Raw genomic sequence first — 19,688 nt, 5'->3', positions numbered from 1 at the left:
AGTTAAGAGACCTGAAACTACAAGGTTAATGACCTGCTGCATGGTGTTTTGCTGTGATCTGTAGCCCATCGGTTTCACTTCTTTTATCATTGCCATCTAGACAGTCCAGTGACGCACTGTTGAGCACTCCTACAAGCATACACATACTTACACACAATGATAGGATTAGTGATAAAGATTAACAACTGTGAGATCGCCTGTTGGATTACTCAGAATTACTTTTATAACACAGGACTTTGGGTTATGAAACTGTGGAAATTTCACAGATGTACATCTGTAACACTTTTACTTCCTATATTAAAATAAGTAGCTTATGAAGGACTCTAATATAGCTGTAAACCAAAATGAGATCATTTTTAGATATCCTTTACTGCATTTGACATGTATGAGGTAATTGGGGGTGAAATGTAACACAGCTATATTCACATTAAGCATTTTAATAACAGGAAATGTAAATACAGCACATGTATGTGTTTGTTTTATATTTTTACTGGTAATCAAAACTTACTTGAATATTTACAGTAACATGTTTAAGTCTGTTCACAAATGACAGTCATGAGATGTGGCTGAAAGCACAGAGGAAATCTGAATGAACAAATCTAGCTTTCAGTTAGAAACGTTTATTTTAAGCTACCATTAATCAGGCTGGTTAGGACAAAACACATTTATATGAAGGACAATTCCACCTCTCTGTATATACTGTGAATTTTACACCTGTGATATTTTATTGGTAACTTGTTAATTTACTTTTAAATACCATAAATAGTTAACAAATGAATGAGCAAACACTTTAAGTGTTCCCTTATCTGTGTTTTTTTTCAGCTTATGAATGCCAAATGAACAGGGTTAGATCATAATTCATGTGGCATGTACAAATTGTACTTTATATACTACTTGAATAATAATTTTAATGGTTTATGTGAAGAGCCTGAGAATGGCATTAATAATCACTCAAACACGCTGTGTTCTGCGTATTTCACCTCACTCTATAACCCAAATCTGAATCCCGCCTCAGTTTCCAGGAATGTTACAGTACTTGAGAGTTTTAAATGGGCCAAAAAAAAAACTCAGTTGGTGGGTGTTTATGTGATACTGTTCGGGTGAATGGGCGTGCCTTTTGTTTGCTGCTGTTACAAAAGGGTCAGACAAAGGTAACCATGGATACACCCTCTTCCTATTGCACAACAGCAGATAACTTCCTGTCGAATGAGCTTCAGCTGTACTTTTGAGTTTTGCGACATGTCAGTTTTCAAAAGAAGAGGCAGTGAGTCAGATTCATTCATGAACAGACATTGTGCAGCGATCTTGGTTTGACATTTTCATTCATACTTTATTGATGACAGCTTAAACACAGAGTTTGGGCAGCTGTTTTTTTCCTGTGTAAATCAGGGCGTTTTGCAGTCTTGTGAAATACCACAAACGTCAAGATGAAAACTTTTCTTGTATAATCCTTGTGGTTACATATTTGAGAGTTTGATATCGGCTTGATAAAGAGGCTACAACTAAAAGGTCACCAAACTTCCAAGTGCACCAAAGCTCCTCTTTCACTGCCTTTTTAAGGAAGTTCTGGTAATGACTTACCTTTTTCACTACCGCACAGAGTGCTACTGTAACCATTTTGTTCCACTATCTATATCTGATAGTTGTAGTTACAAGTTACTTGGCTGATTAGGATTATTTCATACTAGAGGTATGATTACCGTATAAAAAAGTGGTGCTTTCCTATAGATTAATCTATCCACTGGTGTTTAAAAAAGTAAAAATTTGAATGCTTGTCTATTTTAGCACTGCGGGTTTTAGACACAGCCAGTGACGTGGCAGTGGTTTTCTTTATTCTGAATAACATAAATTCACACCTCTTTAGCAGATGCCTCTGGTTCTGAAGAGCCATATCCCTGGTCTGCTTGTCTCACTGGTCCCAGCTACCTTAGGGCAAGAGGCAGGGTCCACCCTGGACAAGTCGCCAGTCTGACATAGCAGGGCTAACACAGAGATAACACAGAGATACAGAGAACCATTTGCACTCACATTCACACCTGTGGGCAAGTTAGAATCACCAGTTAACCTAACCCCACTAACTGCGTGTCTCTGGACTGTGGCAGAAAGCCGGAGTACCCAGAGAAAGCCGATGCATGCACAGGGACAACATGCAAACTCCAAACAGAAGGGCCTCAGCCAAATGGTGGAGTCGAACTCAGGACGTTCTTGCTATGAAGCAACAGTGCTAACCACCATGCAGCCCTAAATTAATAAATATAATGCCTTAAATAAAACTGAATTTAATTAAACTGAAGACGATGTTGTTGCTGCAGTGTTAAAAGGTACACAACAACACATTTTTGCCCCAGGCCAACTTGACAGGTTAATCAAGCCTAGCAGACTGGAGCTGTATAGCATTTAGTCATGTGTTGGTCCTTATCCTAAATAAGAAATTTAAGAATTTACTGGGTCTGGTATGTAACATTTTGATTGATTTATGTATTTGTGTATGCATTTGCATACATTTTCCTAATTGCAAACTTGTTAATATACTTTTTGCCTAAGTCATCTCTCTGTCAGGATAAGTTATTCAATGAAGTCTGGCAATAAAAATAGGCTATTTGTAATCTGCAACTAAGGTGCTAAATTTGCCTCACTATATTTATTCATATTGCGTATGAATAGAAAGGTCTGCTGCACCACACTCATGAGAAACCTCAAGTGAAACACTTCTTGCCTGCTTGTCAGAACGGTTTTACAAGAGCGTTTGCATGTTGGGGTATTTCCAGGAAACCGCATCAGCCTACCAATCTCCCCACGCACAAACCTTGCAGTCCCACGTTTGTTAAATGTCACCTCAGCTCTACCATATATAAGTATTGCCAATTCCCCACCTGTAACTGCCATATCTCCCCTTACTCCAAATTCCCCCCTCCCACCGTATGACCCACTCCTCCTGAGTAAACTGTGTTTTCTTTTGTGAGGGTGGGGGTTCCCTTTTTTCTTTTCTTTTTCTTTTTTTCTTTTTTTTTTTTAGCACAAAAGCCTTACAATAACCTGGAAACAAGAATTTAGTGACCAAAAAAGAAAAGAGAAAAAAAAGCACAGAAGGAAAAAACCTTATTGTTTGTGCTTCTTTTATCGAAATCTGCATAACTGACAAAAGAAAGAAGAACATCAAAGGCGGAAAGAAGAAAAAAAAAAATCTAACCCAGTTAAGCATATGGGAAAATGGTGCAGTCTGCCACATCTAAACCAGGCCTCAGTAGTCATTTATCTGATGTTTTTGCAGCACCCACTATACTTCCTACACTGGAGATGGATTTGGTGCCAACAGAGTGCAAGTGCTCGTCTGCAGAAACAGTGTTAAGCAATATCCAGCTTAGTAAAGAGAGGCAATAAGAAGAAGGTTGAGCATCTGAGAACACAAGCATACTCCATATGCAAGTGCATGCAGGCTAGAACACATTATAGTGTTTCATATACTGTATTCTCCTGCCCCCTCCTAACCAGCCACAAGAAAATAATAGGAAAAAAAAACCGCCAAATAAACCCATTTGTAATGTTACTAATAATAATTTGAGAATTATGTCTCTCTTTTCTTTTTTCTTTGCCTATTTTGACAACTGTTTATCCAATCCAGTTCAAGCTTGGTGACTGTGTTTCTGGGGACTTGACTAAGTATGATGCCAAGTTTGACATCATTTGGATGAACACTTCCCATATTTTGGCTAAAAGTACTCTCTTACCACTGTTTCCCCTGTGTGGCTGCCGCCTGCTCCACTCTCTGTGTTTGTTGAGGCATATACATACACACACGCCCATATTTAGCTATCTTTATAAGGACCTTCACTGATCATAACATCATAACTAAGGGCCCCAGGCTTTACCCTGACTCAATTATAATTTTAACACCGAAACAGTATTTAATGAGGTGTAGGGAGTAAAAAGCAATAACTTTTACATTGTTCTAGCTTCTTTCAGCTGCTCCATTATTCACAATGGGTCACAACAGTGGACGGACCTGCGCACTTTTACACCAGATGCCCTTCCTAACACAACCTTCACAGGAACTTGTGCTTCCTACTGGTCTGGAACTTTCACACATTAGGTAAACCTGTTAACCACTATACAACATTACTCATTCGGGACAAAACTCTCCTCACAATGACAGCCTGACGTGCTTCTTTTTTTTGCCTTTGATGTCGAGTTACTGATGACCTCAGTCACTCATGCATTGGTTGAATGAGCTGTTCTCGAAAAACCCACAATGTTCCCATTCTGCAAAACCTCGTTTTAAACTGGAACCATCATACACTTAAACATAAATGCAACAAGCTCATCTTTACAGCTTTCTTTTCCAAACAGCAACTTAACCCAATGAAGTTTAAGTAATCATAATCCCATCCATAACCCTAGCACTCCCCTATAATTGTATATTTTGGAGACTTTTGGGGGGGAAAACATAGATATTTTTGATGTATGTCACTTTGAATAAACGCTTTCTTTGTTTCCCAATTGAAAATATTTTGGAGAAGAACTTAATAAATCAATAAACATATTCTAATTGCCTAGTTCTAGAGTTAGGGTCATCACCAATGATGTTTGCGGTGTTGTTTGCATGCAGGTGATGCATTTGAGACGCATCAGTAAGTTGTAGCTTCAAAAGCTTATGATAAACTCTCCCCTGACAGCGAATGCACTTGTTGACATGGGGCTGCACGTTAATATGATTGTTGTCAATATAATAAATGTTTGACGCCAATCCTCACGCAAATCAAATTCTACGGTTCCACCTGATGTCAAAATACATCCACACAAGTACATGCACACACACACACACACACACACACACACACACACACAGTAAGTACAGACCCAAGAAACACATCAGTCAGATTTCAGATTTCTTAATAAAAATAATTCATTTCAGGACGACATATAAATAATTATTGAATCACACAATACAGATATTTTGATATGAATAAATACTTAACAAATAAAACCAGGCTTTTTTCATACAATACCCTATTGTCAAAAAGTCACACAAAGAAACTTCCACACCATTTGCATGTTTTGTTACACCTTCTGCTCCTAAATCGATGCTCTTCCTACTGTTGGAATGTCCCTACACAGGTCGGAGTACCATTCCTAAATGCCTCAGCAGCTTAGACAAGTCATGTGCAACTTATGTGATCTCCTCCCAGTCAAACTCAGTCAGAGCCCCTTGTTAAGAGGTTATGATGAGCTGAGCACTAATTGGCCTTGAAGTGATTAAGGTTTGTCTAGAGGTGATTAAAGCACACAGAGATCTACGTCCAGGCCGTCAACACGTGGGCTGGCCTGACAGCTTTAGATACAGTTGAATGAAAAGGCAGACCAAGAGCCTGGTTGTCTATGCTTTTCTAACTAGAGCCACAGATGGATATCTGCCTACAGCTAAAGTAAGAGGGGAAAGAGGTTCCAGTTATTACCAAATTTGAGTCTGATAAATGTTTTATGTTTGAGCTTATCTTTACAGACAGACATTTCTTCGTATCTGAATAAAAGATAAGTTCACGGAAAGATGGTGTCCATTAGGGGGTTTTCAGCATGAGAGATCTGGATTAGCTGAAGTCTGTGGTTGCGCAGAACAGGAGATGTCAATCTGTGGCACTCTGGTTAGTTTAGAATGGTCCAGGCTGGCCGTTTTTAAGGAGGTAACAACAACTGTTTGGCAATTGATGGCACGTTTTTTTGTTTTTTTTTCCTCTTTTGGCAGAAAAAAACCAAATATATCAAAATACATTTAAAATTCAAAAAAAAAAGAAAAGAAAAGAAAAAAAAGAGGAGGAATGTCAGTTTTTTGTGTACTCCAGACGCACACACGCGTACGTTTTATCTGTATGTGTGTATGTGTGTGTGTGTGTATTGAAGATGAGGCATCGGGTTGGAAGGTCCTACGGTATGGACTAAGATCCATGTTCACAAAAGCATTTTTTATAAGTGGGAGCACTGATCCATAATCACTGATCAGGCCCCTCTGGTCCATAAAATTTCACTATGTAAAGGCAAAACTTATCGAGGATCAGCCCCAATACTGTGCTGCTGTACAAGCAGCACAAACACATTCAGATAGACAAGATTAGCCAAAGCAGGCAACAGGATTGCTCTCTGAAGTTTTGAAAGTGATGCCTTGGCACATCCAGGAGGGTGAAGCAGAGAGGAATGCATCTTTACAGGTTCATTTACCTACACATTACCTCAGGCTGGGGTGGGGGCATACAATCTCACAAAGCTGTGTTTGCATGTGTGCGTGTGTATACGGTAGTAGGGTGGATAATTATCCAGACTTCGCCTGTCCTTGTAGTCTCAGTTCTCCTCACAGTTGCCAATCCCCTTTTAACAGGACTGACGATACTATGTTCGTGTATACATTGTGTAGATATGTGTGCGCATGTGTCTATGCGTTTCTAGGTGCTTAAGTGGTAAGTAAACAGGAAAACAACGTCCAAGGCAACAGATTTGTTTTGGAGAAAAAGGGAAATAAGAGGAAGGAAAGGAGGTTTCGAAAGAGAGTGAGTCCTGTCTCTACTGTGATCTCTGCCTTCTGTCTGCTGAAACCACCAGCATGTTGGCTACAATGGAGAGGCTTGTATTTCTGTATATGTAGCACCAAAACTAGCAGGGGCCTGCCCTGTCTGTCTTGCACAGTTTATAATTTGTTTTTTTACTTTCCATATCAAGCAATTTACATCAGATATGTAACAGTAATAAGGTTAATTAACCTCAAAATATAAACTAACCCTGCTATTGTCTGGCTAATGGAAGAAAATCAATCTTTGACCATTTTTACAATATTGACTGCAAGAGAATCTTTTTGAAAAAAAAATCTTTGTCTGGGTTGTGAGGACATAGATGAGTGATTTAGGAGATTTAAGCAAAACAGTGGTGAATGCCATTTAACTTAATTTCAAGCACTTTGCTTGCTTTCCTTTGGCCCAGTTTTGCACACTTCTGCTGACTATTTTCACAGAGATTTGCTGTTGGGCATGCCCAACTACTGCATCTCTCTTTCTTCAGAGCAAATGCTAGACAGACAGGCAGACAGATACACAGATGGGTTAAGACAGACAGACAGACGGGGGGTATAAATCCTTGGCTGTGGTCTAGAAAGCAATGTCAGATGCTTCTTGTTATGTCGACATACAATCATTTTGTCCGGCACGATTCACTACGTACCTCTAAATACATATTGTACACAAGAGTTAAGTCAGTTGCTCTGACATGTAGCCAAACCTCTCACCGTGTAAGTGCGCAGGGCACGTCAGATGATAATAATTGCACAAAGAGGTATTCTGGAGGCCATGTCTACTGCGAAAACACACACACTCACCACCACCCCCACATACACACACTCTCTCTTCACATTCTACATGGGGGGTTTGATTTTCAGGCCATAAGGTAACTAGTTAGTCACTAGCAAGTTAGTTAGTTGGTTAGTTAGTATCAGAGGTGCATTGACTGGCATGGAGAGCCCACAGCAGGGCGGCGGCTCTAGCGTGCTAGCGATGTGTCATCATCGCTGTCGTGTGCATGGGCGCTAAATGTGGTCAGCCGCGGTAAATCTGTTTGAAGTGGTCACACTCGTTGCAGTAGCCCTGTTTCTCTTGGTTGGCGTAGTGGTCACAGCCTTGTGTCCGGCACCGCTGCTTCGACTTTTCTTTGGGCGCCTGCGCCCGTCTTCCTGGCTCTCTGCCCTGACCACGCGTGTGGCACTCTGGGCAGAGGTCTGTGCAACCCGGGGACACATTACTGCAGCCACTCCGCCGGCACTGAGTCTGGGTCTGGGATTGCTGCGAAGATCTGGGTTTTGCTGCTCGTTCACGCTTTTGTACAGAGAAAGAGCGAGAATGGAAAGAACTGTCAACAGGCGAAGAAGAATAACACACGAAAAAAAACAAGACGTAAAGAACAGTGAGGAGTTATGAAGGTATGGCAGATACCTACCAGAGGAGGGGACGTGCGATTTGCGACTTGGTTAAGTCTTGCACTTTGCTCTTTTACATAGCACTTATCACAGTAGCCCTCCAGCATCACCTTGCCAACTGCACCACACCCAGGCCCACGACATCGTGAGGCATTCTGGAAGCCTGTCTCCAAACCATGCCGACTCTGGGCCGGGGCAGGAGGAGGAGTCAGGTCTGGAAGAAACAGTGGCCAACATAAGCAATGTGCCATATGACATTTGAATAACAACAAACAGAACAGTTAAATGAGATGATTTATTAAGACGGCTATACAGCTTTTATAATAAATTTTATATATACGAAAAGCTTGCAATGCAACAAGTGTTTTCTAGTTTTGTTTTAGGACTTACGGTGATTTGTCTGATAGTCTACGTAGCAAATAGTGCAGAAACCCAGTTTCTCAGGTGTCCCAAAGAACTGGCAGCCAGATCTTTTACAAGGTCGGGCCACAGGGCCCTGCCAAGCTGAGGTGTGCCCTGGAGTTAGAGTGAGGCATGGCCGCTCAGCGTCCCTGGCCTGGGTCCAAGCTGAAGATGAGGCTTCAGTCCTGGGATTGATCTGTTGTGGCTCTCCCCTTTCTGGAGCCTGCTGTCTCTGCATGCAGGGTGGACACAGGCCATTGAATATCCTAAACGCCTCCTTTCTGCACATGTTGCATCGCTCTGTCTCGGTCTCACAGCCTCCCCACTGGTTCCAGCCGGAGCCCTGGGCTGGGTGGGGAACGACAGGCCCCCCATTGGTCCCTGGCAGTCCTGTAGCGGCTGTTCCAACTCCAGGGGGTCCATGGTTTTGCCTGGAGTTGAAGCAGCGCTCACAAAGTCCATCATGCTCCACACTTAGGGTGAAGAGGCAGCCAGGTGTCTTGCACTTCATTGCATGTGTTTCACTGTATAGGCTGAGGCTGGGGGCGGTGGGCGGGGCTGAGCGGGGACTGGATAACACTACTCCTCTCCCAGATGAAGAGCATGGGGGGCTGCTACTTCTGGCCCCTCTGGAGCTCACCTCAGTCTCTGATCCCCCTATGACTCCTACCCCACCTTGTAAACCTCCTTCCTTAGTCTGAATTACCCCTTCTATCCTCGCTCCTCCACCAGTAGTGGCCTGCCGCTTTTCAAAGCATTCATGGCAATGAGGCTGCGTGTCCACAGAGACATAGAAGGTGCATCGTGGTGTGGCACAGCGGATCTCAATAAGCGAGAGCTGGGAGACGGAGAAGGGTGGCGGACGCTGTGGCTGGGCGGCCCATGCCTGCTCCTTGTCCTCCTGCCAGCGCTGGTACTCATGATTGACAAGCTGTAGGTAGTCCTCCATCAGGTTCATGTCTTCAGGAAGGTTTCCCTCATCCAGCCTTAGGACAGAGACATACAATGTGGTTCTTAACTGCATTTTATTACTTTTTTCCCTTTCAAATTCATAGTTAATAAAAGTAGTTTGGTTAAATTATCTTTGATAATCAGTCAAAATTCTTATGCCATGAGCTGTTCAAAACTGCATTTAACAATGGATGGAGCTTATAATGCCCAAGTACCTTGCAGCTTTCATAATCTGTGTAATGTCATGGCCCAATCTGATAGGGATCTCTATCAGGTGCAGGTACTCTTTGAGGAGCCTCTCTTTCTGCTGCTGCTCCTTCTCCATCAGAAAATGAACTTTCAGTTCCTCAAAGCCATTCCGCCTCGGGTTGATCAGCGGTACTGCTCGGATCTCTGGGAAATTCAGTTAAAGATACACAGAGCCAAATCCATGAACAGGGGTCCTGCTTTGTCCCTTTATCGTGCCAAATATATAACACCTATTTCTTTGTGATTTGTACCTGGACCACTGTCTTTGATGGTGATGAGGGGTGCAAAGTGCTGGGAGTCGTAGCCGAGCACTATTGGGTATTTGTAGCACTCTGTGGGTTGCCAGTGTAGAGGCAGATAAATCCCACCCACATTCAGAGGAGAGATGGAGGTGCCGGATTTCATACTCCTGACCACCTGGTCTGTTGAAAGAACAAAGATTTAAGAGTTTATAACTCTCTAACAAATGACAATGAACAATTTTTATAGAGCTGCACCCAATTCAAGTGGAATAAATGGAGCAATGTGCAGTCATTTTAGGATTTTAGATCCTGAAAAAGCAGGCTTTGCTCAAATATGACTGCAAACATGTTTCTGCATATTTATTTTTTTATATTTTGAAGTTGAGAAATCATCAGTATCCATTTGAGATTCTTTATTAAGATAGACAGTAAGTGACACAGTGCATTAAGAAGACTTCAAAACAACCGAGAGCAAATGTTGAGGAATGCTGGTGATATATTATACATTACAAGATGTGCTCTTACAAAACCAGTGAGTCTTTGAGGGCTAACAAGGATAAATAAGCATAATTTGAGATGATAAAAAAAGGGAGTACCTGCAATGACGATGATGGGTCTGCGGAGAATGTTGGAGAGGATGAAGATGTGGATGTCCTCCAAAGAATCAAACTGGAGGCCATTGCTACTGGAGACTGGCGATGCCATCTTCACAATCTTTTCCCACTCATCCTCCCAGTTCTGGAACAAATGCACACAATTAGGAAATAAACTTCTGCATGAGTGTGCTGTGGATTCAATTTGTGCAAACATTTCTATAAAATATTTTCTAGGTGAGAGGCGAGGGACAGGTTATTATATCTGGCCCGAACTATGACATAAAAGTAGAATTATTAATCTGTGGGTTGCTTCTAGGAAATAAAAACTAACATTTCAATACAACGATTTAAATGTTACTGTGTCACTTGCAAATAGGTTACATGCGCTAGCACAGTTTTCTCAATGCAAAGTAAAATGGATCTAGTTGAAAATTCATACCATGGTGGTGTATCGGAGTCCAGTTTGGGTGAACTCCTGAGACTGGAGCAGCTCTGCCTGGAAGCGAGCTTTGAAGACGCCTGTGTCAGTTTCTTTCAAAACACCATGGAGAGCTTTCCGAAGAACCAGGTCTGTGTCCTGAACACCCAGCATGTACTGAGAGGCTGCATGAAGCAAACAGTTCCCATCTCCTACAGACACAAAGAGGAGGCAAGAAAACACATGTGTTTTTAGTACTATGGTTGGTTGATTTTTGTACACAGGACACAAAGTTCTCCTTCTGTGAATAGGCACATGCACATGCACACGCACACGTACAAAGGCTATGTACATACAGCATAAAAAACAGGCAACTGCAGTGTGTGTGTACACACACACACACACACACACACACACACACACACACACACACACAAGTGTAACTAAAGTCTGGGGATTTCCAGGCCGCTGGGCTGGTCGTTAGTATCTGGTGTTTCGACTATTATATGACCCTTATACATCTAACAGTACACACGCCACAGACAAGGCTGATAAAAATGACCCGTAATTTCCCCGGAACACGTTTTTGAAAAACTGAATCTTTTTACAATCTAAATCTGTATAGAAAACCAGAATTCTCACATACATATATTTGTTTTTGCCAAAGTATGTGCCTTTACCTATATTCTACTGACTGGCTGCAGAGATAAAGACTTGGTTGCTGAAAAGACGAGTGTGTGAGAGCATGAGCAGCTAAAAATCCTGGAATTTTATTTATTCTCCTTTGGCAGTACTGGGTCTTTTTCTCATTGTGAAACAGCAGAGCCCATATTTGTTAATGTGTGCAGCTCTGAAAAACCCTGTTGCCACACTAAACACAGGAATTTCCCTGTACTAACTTCTGTCTTTCATGCGAGTGCATGTGTGCGTGCTCCCCTCCTATGATCCCAACTCATCAATGCTACTCAGCTGGTCCTGTACTTTCCACAAAGGCGTGACTTGGACCGGATGGAATGTTATCTTTTTAAATACTACTATCAACACCCGATGAATGCTGTGATTAATGAGCAGAGATAACATGGTTCCTCACATGCACAAGCATATACACATGAACTGTAATGTGTACTTCTTTTTTTTTCCTCCACAAACATTTACCTGGCAGTAACTTCATACACATAAAGCATCTGCACCTTTCTTTGTATAATACTGCTGTATTAAACAGACATTTTCAAAATCTCCCCTCTATACAGGAAAAGTTTACGTAAGTTAGTTTAAGTTGGTTTAAGAAACAGCTAGGAAAAAATTTCCCAAAAAAAGGATCCTAAAATGTTGTTTTGTTTTGATGCAAGTGTTAAATAGGCCAAAATCTGATCTCAGTGTAGCATTAATTGTTGTGTGGCTCAATTAATGCAATCTGAGCTACAGTTGTTTTCTTTCAACTGAAGGAACATCTCACTGTATTTAAAGAGAGAAAAAATACACTTCTCCATTTCAGACCAGCTAGATGTTGTTCCATTTCAGTGCTCTTGCATCACTCAGCAAAAACATAAAATGCAAGGCTTTTTTAATAAAAAACACCAGACATATGTAGGCCCAAAGGTACACACAAATCCAAACAAATGTCCACACGCGTAATCACTTCCTCTTGCACGAAAAAAAGTCACGATCACAAAGTGAGGTGCCTGAAAACTAAAGATGAAAGTGGTTCAGCAGCTCCCATCAGGTTATATATAGATACTTCCTCTGTGGCAAGCTAGGGAACTTCCTGAAAACATACCAGTGCCGAGCCAGACTTAAGTTGATTTGGTCACTGTCCAGGTGACAGCACAAGTTTGCGACAGTGTGCTTCCAGCAGGGCTGCACTTTCCCATACCTTGTCTGCAGGTTGTTGTGTGAGAATGGCCCAAGATTTTTGACTGTAAACAACTGCAGTATTTATTACCAAACTAGAAAAACACTCATAGATTATCCACTGAGGCCAATCTCCCATTTTACAGAAAGTGATATGGAAAATTTCACTGGCTCATCCTTTGCTCATGCGTCGCCTCTTCATCAAGTTTTTCCTTATGTAGTCTTGCTTATAAAAACACAGTGCACATACCACATACCCCAATCTAGGAGGAATAATGTGGATGGCCCAAAAGAAACCTAAAAGCTTTACTTGTAAGGCAGAACACTGCAGCAGTGTATGTGTTCTCCAAGTAACTTAACCATGAAGTTAGTGTATTGTAGCTGAACAAATCCTTCCTGATGGGGACACATGACAGACATGGGATGCTGTTTGGGAAAACCCCGCGGATGTGTCTGAGACATTCAAGACAGAAGAGAGACTGAATTCTAATAAAGCCTTGTTTAACTTGGAGGAAAAGTTGGATGTATCAGGAAAACGGATGTGGCCCTTTTATTTTAATTGAAGCGGAGTGGAAGTTTTATGAGTCTGTTTTGTTTTTTTTGATGGTCAGTTATATTCCGTGGTCTTCCTTCGTAATTAAACCAGGCTCGGGGAAATTAGTTATGGGGTTTGGATCTTTAGTGCATTTGCATAGACCAAATGAGATAAGGATTTTGGGTTCACTGGTAAATTCAGGTCTGAGATGATGTGGAGACAGATATCCGAAAACAGCGCTGGACATCAGTGAACAGACTTCTTCTCTCTCACGTTTTCTTTCTGTATGCGTGTGTGTCTGCTGAGCTCCAGTGACTCAGCAGCAGTCAGTCAGCCCTGTGTGTGTGTGTGAGTGTGTGTGTGCGTGCGTGTTGTCCGTCCTCTGCTCAAAGTCACGTCTGGGTCCTTCAGAGTTAGACGCTCCGGCACTAAATTCTGTCTCCTCTTTATGACATCATCTTCGCAAACCAGGAAATTCCAGCCAGGTTACTGGCAGCAGAAGTCATCCATTTTGGTCATCAATTAAGGGGTCTTTGCGAGGGGGAATTATGTGTTGATGATAGTTACAGTAAGTCCTTCAGTGATTACTAACTTCAGAATTGGCAGGGACCCTTTCAAAGAGTTTCACTATTTAAAAAAAGTACTGTAGGACATAACACATCCAGCAAGTTCCTCAACCATCCAGTAATTATTCAAAGTAACTTCTGATATGTGACCAATGTAGGAATTTCTCACATGAGAAAGAAAGAAACTATTTCCTCTGGAAACTCACATGTTTAGCATAAAGCTGCAATTATGACTGATTTCCTCTTCCTCCTTCTGTTGTGAAGCTATAGCTGATGATTCCTCTCAAAAACCTTCCTCCCCATTAACTTTAAAATAGATCTGATGTACACAGCAGCTGTGTTTAAGCTACTGCAGTATAGATGGAAAAGGCCACCAGAGACACACACGTTTGCTTTAACAAGGTCTGATGAGCTCTAACAGATCATCACAAACACAAATCCATAAAGTCACATAAAGTCAGGCAGGTAGGGAATTTAAGGTAAAACGGTGTGTTTTTTTAACATCCACTGACATTCACTAACACACACCTACACAGAAAAAGAGGGGGCATACCCCAAATGCAGCAAATGAAAAACTGTGGAAATAGTTGGGTCTGAAACATCACAGACAGTAAATAACAGTCCTGCATGTGACGCCAGAGAATTTCCCAGTACAGAACTATGATCAGAAGTAATCAGGCCCGAGTCTATATGTTTGTCTGCCCTGGGATGTTCCCGTATTACAACATTCACGTAACAGAAAACATGACTTAGCAACGGGGTGCCTAAAGTCAAACACTAAGGTCGGCACAGTAAAACCAAGGGGGCTGCTAAATGAGTCTATGTGAAAGCGGAACTCGCGTCCCTCGATTGTTGTCATTTACAGTAACCCTGCCTGTGAGTAATGACATCTCAGAATTTGCATATCAAATAGCCCTGACTCATAAGAGCTCACCATCTCTCTCATAGAAAATGAAACAAAAGCAAAACACATCTTGTGTTGAGCGCAATAAGTTTTGCTTCTAAAATCAAGGAGAAATGGTTCAACATTAGCTCTGTGGCCAATCTGCTGAATTGTTCTATTTGTGTTGAATATCACCTACTGCTCCAACAGCAGTTATTTATGGTGCCCTCTGCTACACAACCAATAATATAAAACATCTTTGAACGTCAACAAAGCTTCGTGGAGCTTCATCTACTTATAAGACCACCACAGAAATCTGGTTTACTGTAGCCTCCATATTCCAGTACAGCTCCTCAACATCAGCATAATCGTTCTTACCATTGGTGCGTAAGGGCACCATCTTCTTCAACTCCCCACACCAGTTGAGCTTCTTCTCCTTCTCTAATGAGGCCTGCATGGCTCGGTCCAGGATGGCGGCCTGAACCACCTCCCTGAAGGCCTGGGGGAAGTGGTTCATGGCGATCATCTCCAGCGTGTACCGGTGCATACCCCGCAGGTGGTGCATGAGGCCACCGCTGGCAGCAGGCTTCACCACATCGTTAGGCACTCGCTGTCGGATCTTCACTGCCTTGAGCAGGTTGGAGACAAACAGGAATTTGGGGAGGAAGTTCTGACCCTGCGACATGGCGGATGGCTGGCCAGGTGAATGGAAGGAGGGGAGGAAGAGGAGCAAGGAGGAGAGGAGGAGGAGGAGGCACCAACCACCGATGCCGGATCAACGTGGAAACTGGATGGAGAGAAGTGGAGAGGACATGTTATTTCACAGCAGGGATTTGTGGGAAATTTTCAGTGGAGAGTCCCCTTCCTTACAAATTAAGACTTAAGGCACAACTTAATTTACAGTTTGTTTGGGAAACTACCCATCACAAAGGATGATTCCAGTGTGGAGGCTGTATGGTGCTTTTTCCTGGAGATTCTGCTGGGCCCAACTGAATAAAGTACACAAAGACCCCTTTGTATTCTTGTTTGTTCTTTTAATTCTCCTTTTTGTCTTGATGGTTTTTGAGAGTTTCCCTCAACAGGGCTTCCTAGTGTCCCACTGAGCTCAAAGACTTCCAACAATAAACGGGTGCTTTCCAGACCTTAACCGAAGGCCACCCAGGGCTTCCCAGGCTGATGGGAAGGTCACAAGGCCTCCTCCCTCAACAGCCTGCATAAAGTCTCCGTTTAAAAGGCTGGGAATCATTAGAAAAATTATAGGCTTTCAGTACAGACACAAACACTGCTCTCAGTACAGGAGGAAGATAATCTAACGTGGGTTTACGTCACTCCCTGAAGTCATTTAAAAGACAAGCAGCTGCAGAATTATTTCCCCTAAATAAAATACAACTTTAATTCAGCCACGTTTCCCAATTTGTTACAGTAATTTGAAAGCTAGGAAAATTAGGGAAACTCTTGGCAGTTTTTATACTTTAAGTATAAAGGTACTGAGGTTCAATGCACAACCTCTATACCCAATTTGAGTCAAGTTTGCTAAAGGGAAGGTTTTAAAGGACTATTTCCCCTCACATTTCAACACAGTGAAGACGCATTAGCAGTTTAGAGGAAGTAGAAAGTAATGGTCAGCAAGTGGGCCTGGAGTTTTGCTGACTTTTAAACTTCCCACAACATCCTTCTATCAACCTCTCGCAAGCTGGCAGTCAGGTCGGAATATACTGTTCGAGTCCACAAACACCTGAACAGCGAGCTTCTATTGGCCTCTGTGCCTTTACTACCCAAACAGCAGCAGGTGCAACAACAGACTAGGCCGTGCTAAAGGGCTAGTCAGTCACATGAGGGACCAGACAGCAGACACCTGGATGTCAGGGAGCATGTTGACACGAATCATTAGCGTGGCGTGCTGTCACAGCGGGGCACACTTTAAGGCAGACAGACAGCAGCACCCGGGTGGACGCTGCGGTTTAGGATGGCTGGCTACACAAAAACACAATAACAGGAGACTTTGCTGACGTTAAAGGCTTACGTAATTCCAATGACAACTACCTTTGGAACAATGTAGCGTTCAATCGCGTCTAACAGCGCGGGTATCGATACACTGTAGCTTCGCCGATGCCACATTTGGCTGTTTAAATGTCCAGCTATCCGCTCGAGGGTGACGTCTTTGTAAACAATGGCTGTCAAAGCCACTGTCGTGAGCAGGCTTCAAGCTTCCTCCGTGTCCCCAGAAACACGACCATACATTACTCAAGGCCCAAACGTGGTCTTACCCACCAAGTCTCACCCAATTGCTAAGAAATGTGTGTCCACATGGGGAGGCACAAGGAGGGAAGGCTGGCGTCTTACCTGTGTAATATGTCGGGGTAATAACAAAAGCCTCCCGGATGCTCAGGCTAGTCCTCTCTCAGCCACTTCACTCAGCCTCACCGCAGCGGTCCTCGGCGCCATTCAACCTTCTCTTTCTTTCAGTATCAGATCTATTTTGGAGCCCTCGCAGCCTGCGAAGCCTTTCAAAAGAATACACACGTACGATAATGATAGTTTTTTTAAAACAAGGAAAAAGTCCAAGTCAAAGGGGATTTCCACACGGGGACTTTCCGTCCACCCATTTTCCTCTCTCTCTCTCTCTCTCTCTCTCTCTCTCTCACTCACACACACACACACACACTCACACACACAACCGCTGTAGTTGCAGCTCATTGCCACCAGGGGGTCTTTACTATCTGTCTGACTCGATACTGAAAAGCATATCCCACCTACTGAGCACAAAGGAGCGTCACTGAAGGAGGGAGGCAGTTCGCGTCATACTCTATTTCATGAGACAGCCTTAAAAAATAAATCATTAACCTTCAGAATCAGAGTAAGGAAAACGAAGCTCATTACCTGATTGTGAAATGGATTTGAGTTGTTGACTGCATGCACTGATATGTGTATTCATGGTCTGATGACTGTAGCTATTGAAACAATGATGCGATGGTGATTTAATTGTTAGGAAATCATGTAAATATAATTAAAGACTTTCAGGTTCTTGGGGATTCCTGTCTTGCTCAAAGATATTTAAGAAGCAGATGTGAGCTCTTTGCTAACCCGCTGGTTCATTCACTACATTAGTAAGTTAGCTCAATGTTCATGTAAAGTGAAGTTTTCTTTTATTTTGGCAAAAGTTTCTAGCTCTTCCCACCCAAATCACAAAACAAAAATAGGTTTCCTCTTAAAGGAAGCCTCTTAACCTCCATATGTCTCCACCTAATGGAAACGTAAACTGACACTTGGTTAAATTGTGCCTCTCATTTTCATGTGAGTTCAATACTAAACATCAACAGATGATCTTTGCTCGAGTGTACCAAGAAAAGTGTGCATCTTCCATCATCCAGCAACCCACCTGACCGTGGCTGTCAAGGCGGCTAAAGCATTATAACAGTCAAGTCACAAGTCTGTTGTGCACCTGTGGTTTGTTGTGGTTGACAAGTTTTATTATCTTGACTGAGCTTCTAGTATGTGGCAGAGCATGCTTAACTGTTTTACTGCGGTCTACCATTCAGAAGCTGCAACGGAAAAGTAGTCAGAGCTTTAAGTTTTATTTCCAAGTGTGGCGTTTGCTTAAATTATGCATTATGCTAACACATGCAACTTGCTGGAGTTGCATGTGTTAGCATAATGCACGCGAAAAAGAGGTGTGACACATTTAGATGACATAAAGAGACAAATATTTTTAGCCTTTGTGTGATGGGTGTGTTCCAACACAAATAAAGTTTCAGTTTAGCATTTAGGAGGAGGTGAAAATACAAAAGTTGGAAAAGCCTGCATGCTCAAAGTTACAAAAGCAAAGTTTTTAGATGGTTTGATTTCCTTAAGTCAATCAAAAACAAAACATAAATTCAATTTGCAGTACTACTGGGACCAAATAGTTAAAGAGCTACATATAACTTTGCATCAACTTACTATACAACACACTGGGGCCAGTATTTTTTTTTTTTTTATTAAAACATGCATACACCCCCTGATTTCCTTTTTAATTAACTTGTCAGTTTAACTTACCAAAGTCTTCTTGACTTCTTGCATTTATGAATAAAGGAAAACTGAAGTTGACTAAGTCATTAGACAGGAAGGAGCGGTAAGTTTACACTTCTCTCTAGTCCTTTTGAAGCATAAAATCAGCATTGCTTATATATATTCAATTAATATATTTGAGATTTTGTTTTGTTGTGTTTAAAAATATGGATTGTATTTTATTCCTTCAATTGTTTGAAATAGGCATATCTATCTAAATTTGCAATGAAAAAACAGAAACTCACTAAGTGAGCGGGGTAAAGCAAATCAGAGAGTTTAATAAAGGAGCTGACACTTTATTTGCAACTGTAATTCACATTCACACACACACACACACACACACACACACACACACACACACACACACACACACACACACACACACACACACACACACACACACAAATATACACATGTACATTTAAACTGCGTCGCGTATTGCGCTGTCCTGGGCCGCTTAAGATTAGAGTAATGTGCCATGACCCACTCTGTGATTCCTACCCGTAATTTTCAGTGTCATAAAATTGATAAATCAGAAAAAATAACCAAGTACAAATAGTATATTTTGCACAAAGTGCAAATATGAGTATTCGGTCCAAATCCCAGCTGTCATGGGCCGAGAAGCAGAGCACAGTTACGACAGAACCGTCGCAAATTAATGTCAGTCTGTAAATTTGTTCTCAGTTAAGTGATAGATAATTTATAATCTCATCTTTTCAGTGTTGAATCGACCATTAGAAAGACCACCGAAACTTGGTTGTCATTAGATTTCAAAAGAGGATTAATCCAGCCAGAGTCACAGTAACTGAAAGTAGCTTTAACAACAAACATGTTTATTATATAAGGGCAGGATTCACGTAAATCTAGAGTAGGCCTGAAGCTGAGGTAAAACTTTATTCTATATTTTTCCCACTGTGGACAAATATCCACTTTACCGCTGTGAAAGAAGATAGTTCGTCTTAATCTTGCTGTTGTTATCCTGTGCTGAGCCTCACTTTCT

The 19,688-nt window shown here is 41.9% G+C and overlaps 1 protein-coding gene across 1 annotated transcript; it reads right to left on the bottom strand.

Annotated features, from left to right (window-relative positions):
• Window positions 1-4,913: 4,913 nt before the first annotated feature.
• Window positions 4,914-17,242, bottom strand: tnfaip3 (tumor necrosis factor, alpha-induced protein 3). The gene is made up of 9 exons (XM_063491715.1): window positions 16,985-17,242; window positions 15,020-15,428; window positions 10,828-11,018; window positions 10,389-10,530; window positions 9,802-9,972; window positions 9,517-9,694; window positions 8,339-9,336; window positions 7,969-8,162; window positions 4,914-7,847 (listed from the first exon to the last, which is right to left on the bottom strand). Exons 2-9 carry the CDS (start codon window positions 15,324-15,326, stop codon window positions 7,572-7,574), a joined length of 2,457 nt encoding a protein of 818 aa, XP_063347785.1. The 5' UTR covers window positions 15,327-15,428; window positions 16,985-17,242; the 3' UTR covers window positions 4,914-7,571.
• Window positions 17,243-19,688: the final 2,446 nt, after the last annotated feature.

The sequence above is a fragment of the Pelmatolapia mariae genome, linkage group LG13, assembly GCF_036321145.2.
Source record: "Pelmatolapia mariae isolate MD_Pm_ZW linkage group LG13, Pm_UMD_F_2, whole genome shotgun sequence".
In the NCBI taxonomy this organism is placed as follows: domain Eukaryota; kingdom Metazoa; phylum Chordata; class Actinopteri; order Cichliformes; family Cichlidae; genus Pelmatolapia; species Pelmatolapia mariae.
Note: the sequence above shows the minus strand (reverse complement) of the source record. Positions and strands in the feature narration are given on the sequence as shown.

What these genes read in the sequence shown, in the direction of transcription:
- tnfaip3 (XM_063491715.1), bottom strand. Translation starts at nt 15,326, where the DNA reads ATGTCGCAGGGTCAGAACTTCCTCCCCAAATTCCTGTTTGTCTCCAAC. An exon ending in GACTCCGATACACCACCATG is followed by an intron (nt 10,531 to 10,827) that starts GTATGAATTTTC and finishes CATTTGTTCCAG; the next exon opens with AACTGGGAGGATGAGTGGGA. An exon ending in CAGATTATGAAAGCTGCAAG is followed by an intron (nt 9,337 to 9,516) that starts GTACTTGGGCAT and finishes CTCTGTCCTAAG; the next exon opens with GCTGGATGAGGGAAACCTTC.